The following is a 17,285-nucleotide window of genomic DNA, read 5'->3' on the forward strand; positions in this document are numbered from 1 at the left end:
TGTAGTAATATTCCTTCAAATATTTATATATATTTATATATTTATAATATACGTATCACTTGTTTTGTCCATACATACACACACGTACATATATACAAACAAACTTGAAACATGACCTTTGGGGAATCTCAGTCGATGATGCCAAAAGAAAAACCGAACAAAAACAGCAGAAAAGGTCAAAACTGAGACGACGACCTTAAATTATGCATAGCTTAAGTTTTAAACAGAAATTAATACTTCCTTCCGTCAGAAAGTCCATCATCGGGGTCTCCTCTTTGCTGTGTTCTCCCATTAACATTCACACAAACTCACGTTCAAAAGGAGATGAATAAAGGTCGTGGTTCACATAAGTTTTCAGGGAGGAAATGTACGAACACGCGGTAAACAAACATCACACAAGAAAAAACAAAACTATTAAGCCAATGACACAAAAAAAGGAATGATATAATAAGAAATATTCCCTTTCTCATATACAAATCAAAGTGAAAACTGTAAGACATTTATTTTTTTTCTTCATCACAAGAAGACTTGCTGGAGTCGTCCCCACCCCCCTTCACCCGAGAGGCAAAACGACCTGTTTCACAGCTAAAACAAACTCTTCTCATTTGAATCATGACAAAACATTTACCTATTGCGTGTTTATATCGGATATTGCTTTCTGGATTTATTAGTGGAAATGAAATCAAAGCTCAGGTAAGACCACAGATCGTTGGCTCGTCTTGAAGCGACCGGCGGCGGATTGAAAAGTGCTTCTGGCCACCGGTCGACGAATAATCACAGAGACGTGTAAGTGCAGCGAGTTGAGAGGGAATGTAAAGAAATGCTGCAAGAAACAGGCGCTTGACCGTTTCCCCCCCAGACTGATGAGTGTAGTGTAGGACTCTGAAATGATTTGTAAACCTCATCAGTGCTGGACGCGTGGCTCTGTAGATCAGACACGACGATATTCTCCAAACTTAGGCTTCTAATGCTGTTTGTTAATTGCTTTCTCAGAATTTCAGCTCTGTAAAGTAGTGAAAGTGGTTCTAGTGCATTTAAGCCGCAAACAGTTTCAGTCAGAGAAAGCAAACGGAGATAGAGAGAGAGGGAGAGAGGGAGGGGGAAGGAAGGAGAGATGCTTCTAATAAATAAATGAATACCAACATATCTCAATGCAAAAAGACAGGTTCATCCAAGGCAGGCTTTCAACAAGGAGCACAGTGACAGCAAATGTCATATCCACATTCACTCAGTCAAGGTCAGCATCATCCTAGCATGCAGAAAGCAGGACAGAACAACAGGCAACACAAGGTACAATTCATCCCATCGGCACCCCCGCCCGCGCCCCCACCAAAGTGAAGCCAGGGCCGTGACACTAGTGTTCAGACTTGAGTGGAGCAGACAAGCCCAGCGGAGGGGAGTCTCACTCCCACAGAGCGGGACGTCTCCCGGTGACAGACGCGAGGAGGGGCTCCCTCCCTCCCTCTCTCCAGCTACTGCAGCGTCAGCAGGACACCGTCGCTGAGCTCGGGCAGAAATCTGTCAGACAGCGCGCGGCTGGAGATCAGAGCGCCGTTAAGGGGCGAGAGACGGGGGTCTTCACGCTCTGGGTCTGGCTTCGGCCAGACGGTAGCAGCTTACTAGGAAACGGCTAAATCGACACCAGGCAGGTATCGTAGCAAACACAACAGCGGGAAACGAAGAATAGAAGGCGTAACATATGAAAACACACTCTCGGAAACACATTTAGTATAAAGTGTCTGTTGCAGCCATCCATTCCTCCAACATTCCACTTCAGTATGTTTATAAATATATATTTATATACATATAATACTATTTTCATTCTCTTGATGCTGGGAGTGGAGGTGGCAGAGTACAGGCGCGGATGGCTTTATTTAAAAGTCAGGGAGGGTTCAAAGAGGTCGAGGCCATGCTGACATGTCCTCCTGCCTGTCAGAGGAGATAGGAGGAGGCAGCGGAGGAGGAGGAAGAGGAGGAAGAAGGGAGGGAGGTGTTCTTGCTGAGAGCTGGACAGTAGTAAACGTCAGACACACAGTCAGCCTGCAGCATAGCTGCTCAGGAAGGAGTAGAACATGGGCAGCTTCATGCGCTGCTGGTCCCGTCGACACCAGGCCATCACCGTGCCCTCGCTGTTGGCTGTGTAGAGGTGGTGGCCGTCACAAGAGAACGTCAGGCTGAGGCAGACAGGAGAGAGGAGGTTATCAGAGTGAGATGAACAGGAAGAGGCGCAAAGCATAAAGAGAACAGCGTCGTTGAAATACCTGATGATGGGTTTGCTTGACTTTGGAAAGGTGATCTCTCTCACTGGTTTCAAGTCCCAGGTGCTCCACAACCTGAAAGCATTTCAGAGATAAAATCCATTTAATGTGAATAATTCAGCGTCTTTGGAAGAGTAGGAGAAGTCTAAAAAATATAAAGATTCTTCTTACCTGACGACGCCGTTCTCCAAACCGCCGGCGATGACGTTGACAGACACGCCCTCCGGCTGGTTGGAGAAGGCCACAGAGCAGATGATCTCTCTGCAGTGGACGTGACCGATCAGGTCGCCGTTTACCGTCCAAAGGCGAAGGTCGCTGCCTCCGCCCTCTGGATACACACACACACACACATAAAAAAAAACATAAGTCAAGGACCAACAGATAATTAAATCAACTGGAGATGGGACCTGTCATAGAACAAGACCCTCACCTGAGTCACAAACGGTTGCGATGTCCCCCGTGGTCTCGCTGGCTGACACGGCGGTCACCGGGCTTTTGTGACCCGTGAGGCTTTGCACGTAACAGAGTCTAGAGACAGAACGAAGAACAGCAGCTCAGAAACAACACTAACTCTGCACAGCGCCAGCATTGTTCTTCTATTTTCCAGCACCGCTGACCTGTTGAGGTCCCAGAGGATGCAGGTGCCATCATCGCTGACACTGATGAGGATGCTGTAGGGTTTGCAGACAAACAGGCTGGTGACTTCCCCCGTGTGCCCGTACAGGTGAACCTGAGATTCCACCTCCATCTCTGACGGCTGCGGAGACGAGTTTTTCAAACCCAGACACATGTCAGACACCATATACAGAGGACATACACATCTAAATGCATCTGTGCTGTCAGCTCATTATCTGTGACTCGTGGTAGCGGGGCGGAGGTGTCTTGGTTTTTTTTACCTTTTTCTAAAAAAAAACTCTATTAATCAACGTCCAACAGGGATTTGCAAATCAGTGCAACATCAGAGGAACGCTCTTCTGAGAAACAGGAAATCAAGATGCCTGGTGGTGGGGACCGATGAAAGTCTGAAAGCCCCTCTGATGACTGAACTCCCAGACCCCTAATCCCACTTACAGGCCTTAGTGGAAATGTGTTTCAAGGGCAACTGTGATGTGACTAATGAAGCTGAGCGTTTGAGCACGGTGAGGCTGTCTAAAGAGGGCGAGGAGGGGAGGCAGGGGAGGCGGGGGAGGCGGGGGCGGGGGGGTTATGGGCGGTGGGTGGGTGGGTGGAATGGGTGTTCATGTGGAGGCGGAAGGTTAGAGGGGGACGTCTCCATGGAAACCCACCGTGGTGCTGGTGAAGCGGTTGCTGTAGGCGGTGATGACTCCACACTTGCTGCCCGTAAATAGCTGGCAGCCATCGGGCACCCAGGCGCAGCTGGTCACCTGGAGGAGAGGGAGACAGACGGTTGGACGGGGGGGTGGAAACAAGAACCCTGAAAGCTCATTGGCTGATCCCCAGAGCAGAGTTGGGTAACATAAAAGAGAGGCCAATGATTCTTTGCATCAACATGTGGTCTGTTTTTTTTTTGTTTTTTTTTTCTGAGCATGATATTTGAGCAGATAACCGTGTGTTTACCTGGTGAAGCTGCGAACACTGAATGAAGTTGATGGGTGGCTCGCTCTGCTTGCTCTTCAGCCTCAGTATGTTGTCAGCATAGCCCCAGCTCAAGATGGCCGACCACTGGATGTCCGTGCTGTGCATGCTCCGCACACCTACAGAGCGGAGAACATAAAAGTTAATGGACTCAGCAGGACGTTGTGCCATCCATCTCGTATTTCCGGGCTGACTTGTGAGCGAGCGCCGGGCTTCCTACCCTGCTCCTTGCTGTAAATCATCATGAGGCAGAACTTGCGGGACAGGCCGCAGATGGCTCGCGTCGGCAGGGCCAGCAGGGATCCGAACCTCTCCCCGTGTGGCTGGCTGAAACACACCACTGGGTCTGGAGCAGAGGGTGAGCCCACATACTCACCCCACTTCAGACCTTTGATCCATGGCAGAGGGCTCTGTGGGGGAGGAAGAGAAAATTGCCCGGTGAGCAGCAGATTATTTCGTGGATGGTGCATTAAGTCATGACTTCCTCAGAGCACAGCAGGCTGCCAGAGGCACTGCCAGCACAGAGTAGATTACCGGGCAGACTATTTCTTTGGCCTGTTCTCTGGTTTCTCTGAAGGCCAGCTGAACCAGGAGACCCATGGCGGCTGGCAGCTCCCCCTCCATCATGAGTTTGGGACCCGCCCTGCTGACATGAGAGGCGTTAAAGAGCTGCCTGGGTGTCTGTCCATATGTCTTGATCATCGTCTCCAGGGCCCGTCGCTGGACTGGGTCTTCTACAGCTGAAACATCCATGCCAAAATAGGTCTGTGAAAAGTGATAAGAACCCGGTGTAAACAAAAGCATTCCCCCAAATTATCACGTAAATGTGGTAGTTAGCAGGTACGTACAGCTGGGTGGAAGACGTTGATGGCCTGGACAGCAGCTTTTCCTTTCTGCTTGAGCCCGAACACCAGGTCGATCCACTGACACAGCGTCTGGGAGACCTGGTCGGACTCTAGGGCTTGTCGGTGGATCAGGATGAACAGACGTGGATCGTTGCGAGCCCACGGCGGTAAATTCACATGATTCACCCTCTCGCCGTTTTGACGAACCCCAAAATCAAAACCTTTAAAGGCAGAAAGAGAGTGTTTATTCACGAGAAGATGAATAATGTATACAGGTATAAACGGTATAAATAAAGGAAAATACATTTACCCTCTCTGTTGACTAGGAATTCTGGGAGGTAGAAAAATTCTGGGATGAGCTCTTTCACATCAGTCATGGACTCGTAGGAGGACAGGCGCCACGTGGTGTTCATGGAGTGAAACGTCCGGTCCGGGATATCAAAGCTCTGGTCTGATTAAGGCCAAAGACAATCTAATTACAGATTCGACTCACTGATTGAAAACATCTTCCTTTCATGACCTTAAACACGCCGCTCGCTGAATACATTTACCGTCACATAAAAAAGATGCCTCGGATCGGAGGACCAGATGAGAGAGACGGATGAATGAAAAATAAATTAACAAGAAAATAAAAGAGAAGGGGAAGGGGCGAGGAGTTGATCAGAGAAAAGTATAAAGATGAAGTAGCCTTTCATGGCTGATACATGAAATGCAATACGGCGGCATGCTGCTCAGCTACAGTAGATCTGAAACACTGCAGCGCCGTGTCAGATTTAGAAGCATGTGTCAAGCAGTTCATTATCCAGTAATAATCTGATCATCACCATGTAGCAGGACTCCAGTGTTCTCTTTTGATTTTCAGTAAATCTTGACGAGGACTCACCCTGGTAGGCTAGGAACATCTTGGTGAAAGGGGGCATTCGAACCAGGAAGTGCAGCACGGTGCCACTGTTGGAGTAGTGTGAGCCGTAGTGGTAAGGCTGGACCGGAGGCATGGGGTCGTCCTCGCGTATGCCCTTCTTGTACTCCTCCTCCAGGTACTGCACGAGGGACATGCACACGTCAGTGGATTCCGTCGTTCAACAAAATACTCAAGTAACACACGCTGACAATGTACGCGACTCCTTACCCTGTAGTTATCCACATAACGATCCTCTTTCTCTTTTGACTGGACGGCGATGGGTTTGCTTAAGTTCCTGCATGATGACAAATCGTAAGCGAAGTATTAATGAGCCGTAGGAGGTACTAAACAATGCTTAAGACTAATTTCTACACCACTGCATCATCAGATTTTCTAATACTAAAGCAAACTTTTCCCTCTTAGAGCAGTAACAGCACTGACCTGTAGATGGTCGGGTCCTGCAGGTCGATCGTCTCGCTGATGTAATCACGGAGGATGAAGGGGAACACCGGGTACTGCATGAGGTCGTTGAAGGAGCGGCCCGCGTGCTTGTTGAGATGCGTGAGGTACTCGAAGTTCGAGATCTGACCCGAGCCCCACAGCTGCGTGAGCGCCGTGATGTTTCCGTGCTCCAGCAGGTTGGGGAGGTCGGAGGTCAGGATGTTGTGGTAGACGTCGTCTCGGAACTAAGGCAACAACACAGAGACACTGTGAGGTCACCGTCACAGAAAACAAGTGAACTAGTCCACGTAACTCAGCTCAGTTGGTTTTCATTTAGCCTAACATTCAGGAAGATATGATTTAAAAGTGCCATTGTCAAATGTTCAGCCACTAATAACCTCAGTTAATGAAATATTATACTGAACGTCTCATATTTCTTGTAAACCCTCTGAGGTGAATTATTAATGAAGAATAATATGAGGCTAACATGATCATAATGAAAAAGCAAATTGCTGATGTTCAGCATAGCTTACGTTTTTTCATTCGTCTTCCAGACGGGCACATGAACGACGCCCCGTCCTTTGTCGGATGGACGCATTAGACTAAATTATTTCGTCTTTATCTGAGAAAGCTTTTTATAAACTGAATGGGGGGGAAAAGAGATTATCTGTCTGGCATGCACGTGATCAGCAGGTCCATTTGATTTTTCCGAATTGAAAATATCCGCCATAAACCGCTGTACCAGCATTTCACTGAAAATAATAATAGTTTTCTTCCTGCAGAGTTTGAAAGTATTGTATCTTGTTATTGTGACTGATCATTATGATTGATTCCCGGTGCAGAATAAAAGAGAACCAGAGGCATCAGAAGACAGAATAATAAAAGCCAATTCAAAAACGAATATTTTTTCTTTCCAAGTTGCATGATTTTTCCTCTATTTATGCATTTTTGTTGTTTTTTTTTTGGTTGAACATCAATAAACTCTTTCATCTTGTCATTTGTTGTCCCAGCCCATCCTGTGTGGCTACATTTTTATATTCAAATTAGATCCAGGCAGACTGTTTCTCTTGTGGCTTGTTGGGTCGTTACAGAGGATAAATCCACTCAAGTAATAATGACGTAAAACGGCTGAACTAACCAAGCTAGAACATCTCCTATACGTTATCATTCATGAACAATGTGGTCACTTGTTTTGTCACTTAATTTTTATTCCATTTGACTTTTTTCCCCCTCCTCACCTTGGTGGTGTCGAACGCCAACAGCAGCGTCCTGCCGTTGGTGAGGAAGATCTCCACAGCATTGTCTCTCAGCTGCCACCAACGCTTGTGCACCTCCTTGATCTCCTCGTACGTCCAGGAGAAAGAAGGCGCCTCCGTCTCTCCATGAAGGCTCTATTGAAGCATTTTAAGTTTTGAGTAATTAGGTGACATAATGTTACTCCTCTGGCCGAAAAGCAGTCTTAACAGTGCTCTGCCTTTACCTGGCTGTCATGAGCGTCAGCGGCGTTGTCCTCCACAAAGTACATCCCAGACTTTCCTGTGAGACAGCAAAGGCTAAGTGAGATTTAGTGTACTAAGCGAAAAACAAACTAAAGCTTCCCAGAGTGAATAAACAGCAAACAGTAGCGTGTGAGGACAGGGCAGTGCTCTCCAGTGCCTCAGAGAGAGCACATTATTCCTTGTGCCTCGTTACCGGCTCAGTATATTATGCACGACGCAGCGGTGAGCAGTGGTCAGTGTCTTACCCAGAAGTAGCTCTCCTGCTGTCTCTCTGGAGGGGGCAACGCTGATGCACCGTCTGGTGAACCTAAAGGCAAAAAGAAAGAAATTTCTTGAATAGGAGATACGCCACCTGAATAAAGCACAGGCACCTCTCAGTGTAGCGCAAGTCATTTAGACAATCATGCGTCTTCTCTCAATCATCCAGACAGATGTGATGTATACTTACAGGCTTACAGACAAAGAGAGAGAGAGAGAGAGAGAGGCAAAGATATATTATACCTGATTGACTCGCTGGTTGCTTTGTCTTTGACGGTGGAGGAGAAGGACGAGTGAGTCTTATCCTCAAACAGGAAAGACAGCGCTGGCTTCACTGCATCTGAACAGAACGTCAGATCAGGTTAGATATCAGCTTAACCCACTAGACCCTCTAGAGCTAGAATGATTTTTTATTTTATTTTTTTTCCAAAGAGGTGCTTATCCACCTTCAGGCTTGCGTCTGTCTTTGAGCAGGTATTTGTTGGGGATGGTGAGGTAGCATCTCTGTAGCCTTCGCCGCTCCCGGTTCGGCCCCTCCGTGGGGTCCAGCTGCCAGGACGTAGGGTACGATGTCTGGTCATACCAAACCGCACTGACACAGAACAGCAAACTCAGTCAGTACAGAAAAAACAAAAACACAGAGGTGCTGTAGCTACAACTTAGGAAACAGGGACTTAATGATCTTAAATGTTAAAGTTTCAGATGGTGAGTTTTATGAAGCCTGAATCAGATTGTTTTTCTGTCAACTTAAGTTATTTGTCCCAATAATTATATATGATATATATGTATATTTTATATTTTAACTTATTGGGAAGGGACGTACAATTATCTAAAAAGTATTTTAGTATGCCTGTCATTCTCGAGGCATGGATGTCCTCCCTCCTCATGTCCCAAATTATAATAACTTAATGACTTTTTTTACACAGTTGTAAAAGCAGACATCAGATTTCTTTATGCTAATAAAGCCAAGATAGCGAGTATGTTAAATATAATCTGTGATAAACTCAGCAGGTTAGTACTTAGCATGCTCATGTTAGCATTTAGCTCTGTGCATTAGTAAAGCCCGACAGAACAGGTAGCGTGGTCCTGTCAGCTCTGCCCTCTGAGCGAATTAAGCAAAACTGATTAAAAAGTTCCCATAATTTGTTTTAACAAATTGTACTTTCTTGTAAACATACTGTGGCACTCTGCAGGTCAGAGATAATTACTGATGCGTAAAATGTCAACCTGTTCAACCTTAAAATGTAATTTTAAATTAGAGAATTATCAGAAAGAGAGGAAGAGAAAAATAATAACAATTACAATAAGAACATAACTTCATTATAGAAACTACTTCATTATTGTACTCTGTTCCAAGCCTGTGTAAGAGATAAAACCTCCGCACCCACCGGTCATGTGTGAGTTGTTGCACCAGCTCCTGCCAGTGTCGGCTGGCGCTGAGGTCGGTCTTGTAGAGGCCCCTGATGTGCTGGATGACTTTCTTCCTCTCCATGCCTTGCCGCAGAGACACGTTCTGAGTGATGTCAGCAGCAATCTTGGAAATGTCCTTGGACTTTCCATCCAGCCTCTGGATGAGACTGCGGAGGAATAAGAACGTACAGAGCAAATGAACAAAGACACGATTCTTACCAATAATTTACTCCACTGAACATCAACCTCACATCAGGAAGACAAAAAAAAAAAAACACTCACTTCCTCTGAGTGTTGGCCATTTTCTTTTCCCACGCCACTTTACTTGTTTTCTCTTCTGCTTCATACTTTAATTTTTCCTGTGTGAATAAAGTTAAAACAATAAGAAAAGTTGACAGTTCATATTTGCGGAACTGAACGAGTAAATTAGGTCTGATCAAAAGGACAACTTGGCAGCCCTTCCCTTAAACAATGACTGTGTCTTTGCAGGACTTGCCTCTTTTATGGCCTTGAGCAAGTCTTGTTTGTGTGGAGCGTTGGGTGGGATGCAGCGATGACCACAGAGCTTGAGCGAGGTCATGAATACACCCACGGCGCTCTGCTCCTCTTTGGTGAGGCCGTCCTTGTGATCGTGCAGCATCTCGTACAGGTACAGTGACAACTTTGGTCCATGCTGAGTGAAAGCGAGAGGGAGAGAGTTAAAAAAAAAAATAAAATAAAAAGAGGCTTTACTCATGTCTGAGGTTACAAGCAGTGTTGGACAGGAAACAAGTCTTGTCCTGCAAAATGACCTTCAGTAAAGTCTGAGAGGAGGACGCAGTGAAAGGACTCCCACGGCGGATGAAAGCCGTGAAAGCATCTACTAGAGTATTTTTAGAGTCTTTTTAAAAAATGACAAACACAACCACTATACTGAACACTACAAATATTCAACTGAAACTTTACTTGGGCGTCTAATACATGACAAGATGGGATGTCAACTATAATTCACCTCTAAACCAGGGCTGAGGCTCTCTTTGAGGATGTCCAAATGTCTGGGATCAAACACAAACTCGAGCGCCTCCTTCCTGTCAGAGAGGGGAAGCGCAGGGCTGAGAGTGTGCACCAGGAGACGTCCTATCTGGACCCGAAAAGTGTCCCGGCAGGACCAGAGAATCCTTCGCCACTGCTGATGTGGGGCTCCACCTCGACCTGTGCTGCCCTGTGGACACACATCACCAACACAAGGTTATCAGTCACACTCAAACTCTCACTACCCAGGAGTTTAGATAAGTCTTAAAGCCTGAAGAAAAATGCTTCTATGACTTCTATGTTGTCATACCAGGCTGATTTTGATCCCATCCATCATAAGGTTGAGGATATCTTTCTGAAAGCTCTTCTTGCTGGCAGGAGGGAGAGTGAAGGGAGTCGGAGAGTGCGGGACGGAGGCAGAGCCGCTCTCCTCATGTGGTTGATCACTTGGATCTGGTGTGAAAAGCTGCTGGTCTGGAGAGTCTGGGATATTCAGCAGATCAAATAAGTCCTGACTCACATCTGAAATGAGAGATAGGTCCAAACAGAACAGGATTAGACAGGAATTTGAGGAGATTAGGAAGGATAATTCAGAGAAAACCAAGTTATGTACCATAGTAAATGAGTCTGTTGACAGCAAGAACCACCAGCCTCTGCAGTCGCTGGACAAACTCCGTCTCACTGGCACGGATGGGGTTTTCCTGGCTCATCCTCCTCTGCATCATCTGGTGGAGCTCATCACTGGCTACAGACCGCATCCGCATCAGGAGAGAGTCAGTCTGGGCCAGGGAGAACCGGCGCCGACCTACAGGCACAATATGCGTACATTGTGGGAATGCAAATTGGCTGCTCATGACAGTACGCCACTTTTTATAAGTGTAAGCACATGTTTTTGTACTTCAGAGTTATGCAAATGTCTTGTGAAGAGAAGAAAGAGAAGAAGATTAGGAGGATTCAGTGATCAAAACGCCATCTGTGCTGAAATGCTTAACTCTGATTTAGTTAAGCATTCAAACATGCACACACACAAAGGCACCAGTAGCACGAAAAGGGTACTGGGCGAATTAACCCCCGAAGTGAGTGACGGGGAAAAGGGTGAGCTCACGGCAAAAACGAGAGACATGACCCATGAGAGGGGCGATGTTCTCCGCTGAGGACCGCAGCCCCAGCTACCTGCATCGCAGTGGAGCATGTAGGATGGAGCTCCAGAGGGGGAGGGGAGTGGGGAGTCCTGGGACAGGAAGCTGAAGGGAGTGAACAAGGGGATCTGGCCATACGAGCAGTAGTGCTGTCTGGGAATGCGGGGGATAATGGAGTCTTTCATGGCAATGGAACCTTCAGATCGGGACGAGGAGAGGATCAATAAAAAGACACAACTCTACAAAAACATCCAGGAAGACAGAACTCCTGAAAACACTCACCTGCGATGCTCTTGCGTTTTTGATAAATGGCGTGATGCGGGGAGCTCGGCGCGTTAACGGAGCTGCTCAGCTTCTGAGGCTCCTGGTTGGCTGTCGTCTTTATGAACTCGATCGCCGACTGGAGGACGCGGAACTGCAAAGCCACAGCCATCTCTGGGGGAGAGGATGGAGACAAGGAAGCAAGGTCATGTTAGAGGGGAAACCCGATCCTCCTGGTGAGGGACTTAAGAGCTTCATGAAGGAAACAGTTCAATGAGCAGATTGATGCTAAAATTATACTCAAATTATAAATGGCTTTATCTGACTTTTAGTTTAGTTTTGTTGCCAACTGCCACAAAAAAATAAATTAAATGACACAGTGGGTCTAAGCTTTCTCACAATCCAGTGGGAAAACTAATTTGAATAAACTTGATGTTACATACTTAAATTAAATACTGTACAATGAACAATAATATTTAACGCTTTGCAGAACTACTAGACGGCTACTCTTCCTTACATATAGTATGTTAAGATACAGCTTTGAGATGAAAGCAGTAGGAATACTGACACAGCTACATAAACCGTTTAATGATGATTGGCGACTGGACTTTAATGTCTCATTTGTAATATTCTTTTAACTATTGAATTACATTTTCATAAATTAAATTCAAGCAGAACTGAGGGAATCCGAGTTTGTTTTGTACACTCGAGTCACTTCCACTTAAACAAGTAAAAGAGGGTAAATAATACAAAGATGTTTTTACATAAGGCCCAGTAATCCACTTGAATATAGTTACTAAAATGACAAAAAAACACTGCAATCACAGTGTAATTATATCGATCATAAAAATAGTGAGAAAAGTGCTAATGGGGAAGAGAAATTTGATGAAATAGGGAGACACTTCCCACACTCAAATGATTCTTTTCCACGGTCGTACATAATAAAATGACAGCCCAGTTTCTTCCTGAAGCACAGCCTGACAGTTTGATATCATCCACGACTGCAGAGCATGGGAGATTGCAAGACTGATGTATTTTGCATGTGGATTGAATTTCAGAAATCCTGTCCTCACCCTGCGTGCGGCGCATCTTGCTGGTCTGCATGAAACCCAGCAAGGTAATGAGGTCTTCGATGATGCGGAAGTACTGGGACCCCGACGAGCTGCAGGAGTGAATAGTCACGGCTACCAACATCTGCTGGATGTCACACACCAGGAGCTTGTAGTCATTCAGGGGGATACTGCAGGACGGGAAAATACAAGACAACACTAAGCACAGGAAGTCAGCCTCTATGCCAGAGCAACCAAGGATTAATGATTTAATTCTCGGCTCAAAGGCTGAACACAAAACCCATGAACCCATGGAGGTGTTCGAATGAATCATCCCCTGTTCTGGCAGCCTTACCCGTTCTCCATGCCGTTGAGGGTGGACAGGGTGTTAAAGAGAACGTAGAGCAGCCCGTGGTCTAACAGAATGTCTGCCAGCTTGGGGCAGGCATTGACGAGCTGCAGCAGCATACACAGGATGTTGTGCACCAGCGAGTTCTCATACAGGGAGTTCTCAATAAGACCCAACAATGGTATGATACAGCGCTTTCTGAAAGGTGAGATATTTTCCATTTCCTCCAGGTCCAGACTGAAAAAAAACAACAAAAAAACAAAACACACACACACAAGAAAGGAAAAATATCACAGAGCATTACATATTATTCATACAGCAGACAACTCTATGCATAATGATGTTCGATAAATGTGCCTGTGCTGTGTCTTGTCTCTGGACTCACTCTTCCTCCAGGCCCACTGCCCGCCCAAACAGCATCTCCAGGAAGCATTCGAGTAGCCCCTGGCTGCCTTGGTGGATGTACAGCTGGTTTGCCAGAAGGGAGAAGCCGTGATTCTTCAGAAACTTTTCCTTCTGCTCCTTCAAAGCTCTGGTGAAATAAGCGTCCAGCAGCTGGGAGGGAAAACAGAAGGAATGAGGTCTGTGAGTACGTACAGCAGAGTCTAGTCTTGGGCCCTCAGTTATAGAGGGTGTCCTTGAATAAAATGAAGCTTTAAAAATGTGTGTACACAACTAAACAGGGAAACAAAAAGGACTCTGTACACTTACTTACATGGATCATAGTCCCAAGGTTTTTTTTTTTTTTTTATAAATCCAGTGTCTCCGTCGTTAAATTTAAAACTTGTTACTAGCCATCAAATAATAATGTCAGCATTTGAGTTATCCGTTTATTTCTTGGTTTTCTGGCTACATATCAGCGGTGATTTTTTTCCCCCAGTTTTTATTTTTTTATTCAGAAAGCACACGCTGCATTCACTGACCCAGTTTGAATCACACTGCATTCAAAGTCAGAAAGCATTCGGAGACAAACATATAGCCGATTTTGGGCTTCTGATGGGATTTGCTGACACAAGAGTTTATATTTTCCGGTTCTCTATATGTTCTCTATATACAGTTTGTTCTCAGCTGTCTTAAGTTTACAAACTTTCCCCCGACTAGGAGTTGTTTTACCAGAAAGTGCTGGCTCAAAAGAATAAAATGCAATATAATTTCCAAACCAACCTTCATGACGCCTTGTTGGATGAGAGGAGACGAGTGATTGACCAGAACAATGAGGGCCTCTGGCTGGATGAGTTTGTCCATCACCTCCTCAAGCATGAGGTCAGGCAGGAGCAGCAAGACACCCCTCAGAAGATCATAGAGCCCACAGCAGATCAGCACCAGGCAGTCCTCTCCTCCGTTGGACCTGAGACAACACAACTTGAGCTTTAGTGCTGATTTACACACAACTAAACCCTAAATCAGTGCTCTCAAAAGGATGTTACATGTATAGTATATTTAAGATTTCACAGAATATTTAATATGTACACATACTAATTAGTAATAGTGTCAGAACATAAGCTATTGGTCTGTGGACAGAGACGTACGCACCAGTAAAGAAAAATAATAGAACAACATATTTCCATGAACACTACATGACTACACTACAATGAAAGCATTAGCTCAGAATACAAAACAAAAATTTGCCAAATATTATGTTGAAAAGCATTATGCCTTGAAAGGTATATGCCCTTCTTGATATTCATCGACAACTGAAAGCGGATATGTCGATATAATCAATATCAGACAACCCACACCGTGTCTAATAATACCGTATCGGTCACTTGGAGTTACACTGAACACATCTCTCTTTAAAATTTTCCTGGCTGACGGGTAGAAATGAACAGAAAATAAAGAACAAATCAGTTTCAGTGTCGAAATTTGGTTATTACTGTAAACAAAAGCTCTGTGAGGATTATGCAAATCCCAACGCTTGCCTTTATCAGAAACGGAGGTGGATAAACATGGACACGGATTAAGATAAAATGTTGCTCACTGTATTAGCTTGCCAAGCTTCAGTTTGGACTAAATTGACATTGTAATGTTGTGATACTGAGTCGAGCAAGTTTTCTTATTAAAAGCTTACTTTATTGTGTACCTGTCATTGGACTCTGTCTTGCTGTGGGACCTCTCGTAGCCTGGAGAGTAGGTGTAGCTCTCCCAGTCTTCAGGCATGGAGCCACGGTCTGCAGAACTGGGCCAGCGGCCGATTGTCAAGGAGCCGTTGGGAGCTGGGAAGGCCAGGCCCAGACTGGCTAGGTTACTGTGGCTCCTCTGGAAGGACTGGATGCCTTTCAGGCTGTCAGGGCGGCGTGGCGCCTCATCACTGGCCCAGTCAAACCTGTCCTCGGACTCTGCGACCCCGACACTCCCCTCTGCCAAACTGTCCACCTCCGCCGCCTCATCCCGCTCCTCCTCCACACTGATGGATGGGGGACGCTGGGCCGCTCCCTCACCTGTGTCCTTCGAGTCACAGATTGTCTTGGCTGATTCACAGCTGCTAAGGAGCTGCTCATCACCTCCTCCCTTCTTGAGTGTCTCGGTGCTGCTAAGAGCCTGGTGAGTGGCCAGGGAGACCCCATCACCTTCACCTGCATCATTTGAGCTGCCGTGTCCAAGTCGAGGTGTCAGGAGAGGCGAGGAGTATGGAGACGGTGCCAGACTTGGGGGGCGTAACGACTGATCGTCACCTCCATGTTCAGGGGAAGGACCATGGAGATGGCCTGGATAACACACAAAAAAAATATTCAGCATTTGCAAATGATCACGCTCAAGGCTGCAAATTACCTCATTTGTATGCAGGCACATTGTACAACACTTGTGCAACGTGTCAAGTGCAAATAGAAAAACTGATGGACCTGCGGCTGTCATCATGCGACAGGCAGAATCATGATTGTGCAATGGACAAACTGTGCATTTAATTTTGGTGAGACAGGAAACAAGTCTTGCTTAAATTTGGACAGTTCAAGATGTGTTTCTGTACTGTTGAATTCATTTCTATTTCTTAAATGCAGCCTGCTGCCAAAGTTATAAAGTGCTCTACAAGAAAAAAAAAGAATACGCTTTGGTTAAAGAGGAGAACTGAATTAAAACTAAGACACAGAAATATATATATAATAAAGAGATGCTCTGTTAGATCTACTGAGCGCTGCGCTTGTGTTAAATCTTCAGAGGAAGACAGGAGGGAGTTCAAAAACACACAAAGTCTAATGCTCATGTAGCTGTTTCCCAGATGTAATGAAGTTTAAATTATGTACATAAAATAGATCTGGTGCGACTGTAATTTATCAAAGATAGAAAACAGAGTTGAAACTACATTTTAACAACATGTTAACAACAAATTTCTCTTCTAACACGAACATACGTGCATAAAAGCACTGCGGCTCTTTCAACTTAAAATATTCTAAAAAAAAAAAAAAAAAAAAAGATTTGTGTCTGGTGCTGGGAGTGCATTAAAGTTAGTTAAAGTGGATGTACCTTCATGTGGAGCATCAGTAAAAACAGTCGGGGAGAGTGACACCACAGAGCTGCTGGCAGACTTTCCTCCACTGGTGGAGTGTCTCAGGTACATAATGGACTGCACCTTCTCGTGGTACAGCTTCCCATCTGACAAAAAAAGAGACATCAAAAGAACTCTCTGCATTAAACTGATGGCACTTTGATACGGAGGCGCTGTGTTCAGCCGCACTGCTTCCTCACCTATGTGCAGTGAGAAGTAGAAGCTGGACGGAGTGTGGCAGACATAGGTGTTGGTCGGTGGGTGAACAGCCAGCAGGAAGTTATAAATCAGTTTTAACAGATCCATGTCTGGAGGAGACCCGAGCACCTCCTGGATGATTCTGATGAATGACAAACAGACTTCCTGCGGGATGGCAGTCAGATGCTCGTCCCGATGCTCCTTAAGACAAACATAATGTTTTTAGGAACAGTCTCCGAGGACAGGAAGCGTGTCATGACTGCAGCTTTATGACAGCGACCTACCTGTAACACCTGGCAGGTGAGCAGGAAGCGGTGCACCACTTCGGCCTTGAGGAACTGACGGATGTTGAAGACTTGATGAGGGTGGTGAACCCTGATGAGGATCTCTAAGGCAGCAAGCAGTGCTTCCCACACTCCACACTAACACAAAACAAACCACAGAGAGGTACACACATTAACTAATCAGCATCTGATGGAGGACTTGAGAGCGCTGCCGCTCGCAGGAAAAATAAACAGTTCTGGACAGAAAGTAAAACATAAACGAGTCTGAAACCGATTTTGAAAAATACCATCTGCAGTGCAAACAC

The 17,285-nt window shown here is 45.7% G+C and overlaps 1 protein-coding gene across 10 annotated transcripts in view; it reads right to left on the reverse strand.

Annotated features, from left to right (window-relative positions):
* The window catches only part of lyst (lysosomal trafficking regulator), a 55,567-nt gene continuing 38,282 nt past the window's right edge, over positions 1-17,285 (reverse strand). For 5 of the 10 annotated variants that reach the window (XM_084562276.1, XM_084562278.1, XM_084562279.1 and 2 more), the window contains 33 exons: positions 16,981-17,118; positions 16,477-16,897; positions 15,086-15,722; positions 14,182-14,365; positions 13,403-13,572; positions 13,024-13,254; positions 12,693-12,859; positions 11,641-11,793; positions 10,833-11,024; positions 10,530-10,741; positions 10,200-10,409; positions 9,705-9,881; positions 9,491-9,567; positions 9,187-9,375; positions 8,245-8,390; positions 8,042-8,138; positions 7,786-7,847; positions 7,522-7,577; positions 7,280-7,432; positions 6,042-6,286; positions 5,829-5,895; positions 5,583-5,739; positions 5,010-5,150; positions 4,703-4,920; positions 4,389-4,619; positions 4,075-4,264; positions 3,837-3,973; positions 3,545-3,643; positions 2,876-3,015; positions 2,689-2,786; positions 2,430-2,586; positions 2,262-2,333; positions 1-2,174 (listed from right to left, as the gene is read on the reverse strand). In XM_084562276.1, coding sequence (XP_084418402.1) covers positions 2,036-2,174; positions 2,262-2,333; positions 2,430-2,586; positions 2,689-2,786; positions 2,876-3,015; positions 3,545-3,643; positions 3,837-3,973; positions 4,075-4,264; positions 4,389-4,619; positions 4,703-4,920; positions 5,010-5,150; positions 5,583-5,739; positions 5,829-5,895; positions 6,042-6,286; positions 7,280-7,432; positions 7,522-7,577; positions 7,786-7,847; positions 8,042-8,138; positions 8,245-8,390; positions 9,187-9,375; positions 9,491-9,567; positions 9,705-9,881; positions 10,200-10,409; positions 10,530-10,741; positions 10,833-11,024; positions 11,641-11,793; positions 12,693-12,859; positions 13,024-13,254; positions 13,403-13,572; positions 14,182-14,365; positions 15,086-15,722; positions 16,477-16,897; positions 16,981-17,118 — 5,763 coding nt within the window. In that variant the 3' untranslated portion in view covers positions 1-2,035. Of the gene's footprint in view, positions 2,175-2,261; positions 2,334-2,429; positions 2,587-2,688; positions 2,787-2,875; positions 3,016-3,544; positions 3,644-3,836; positions 3,974-4,074; positions 4,265-4,388; positions 4,620-4,702; positions 4,921-5,009; positions 5,151-5,582; positions 5,740-5,828; positions 5,896-6,041; positions 6,287-7,279; positions 7,433-7,521; positions 7,578-7,785; positions 7,848-8,041; positions 8,139-8,244; positions 8,391-9,186; positions 9,376-9,490; positions 9,568-9,704; positions 9,882-10,199; positions 10,410-10,529; positions 10,742-10,832; positions 11,025-11,640; positions 11,794-12,692; positions 12,860-13,023; positions 13,255-13,402; positions 13,573-14,181; positions 14,366-15,085; positions 15,723-16,476; positions 16,898-16,980; positions 17,119-17,285 lie in introns of those variants that run through there. The other 5 variants (XM_084562285.1, XM_084562284.1, XM_084562283.1 and 2 more) reach the window with 4 other exon arrangements.

This window comes from Chelon labrosus (assembly GCF_963514085.1).
Source record: "Chelon labrosus genome assembly, chromosome: 15".
In the NCBI taxonomy this organism is placed as follows: Eukaryota; Metazoa; Chordata; class Actinopteri; order Mugiliformes; family Mugilidae; genus Chelon; species Chelon labrosus.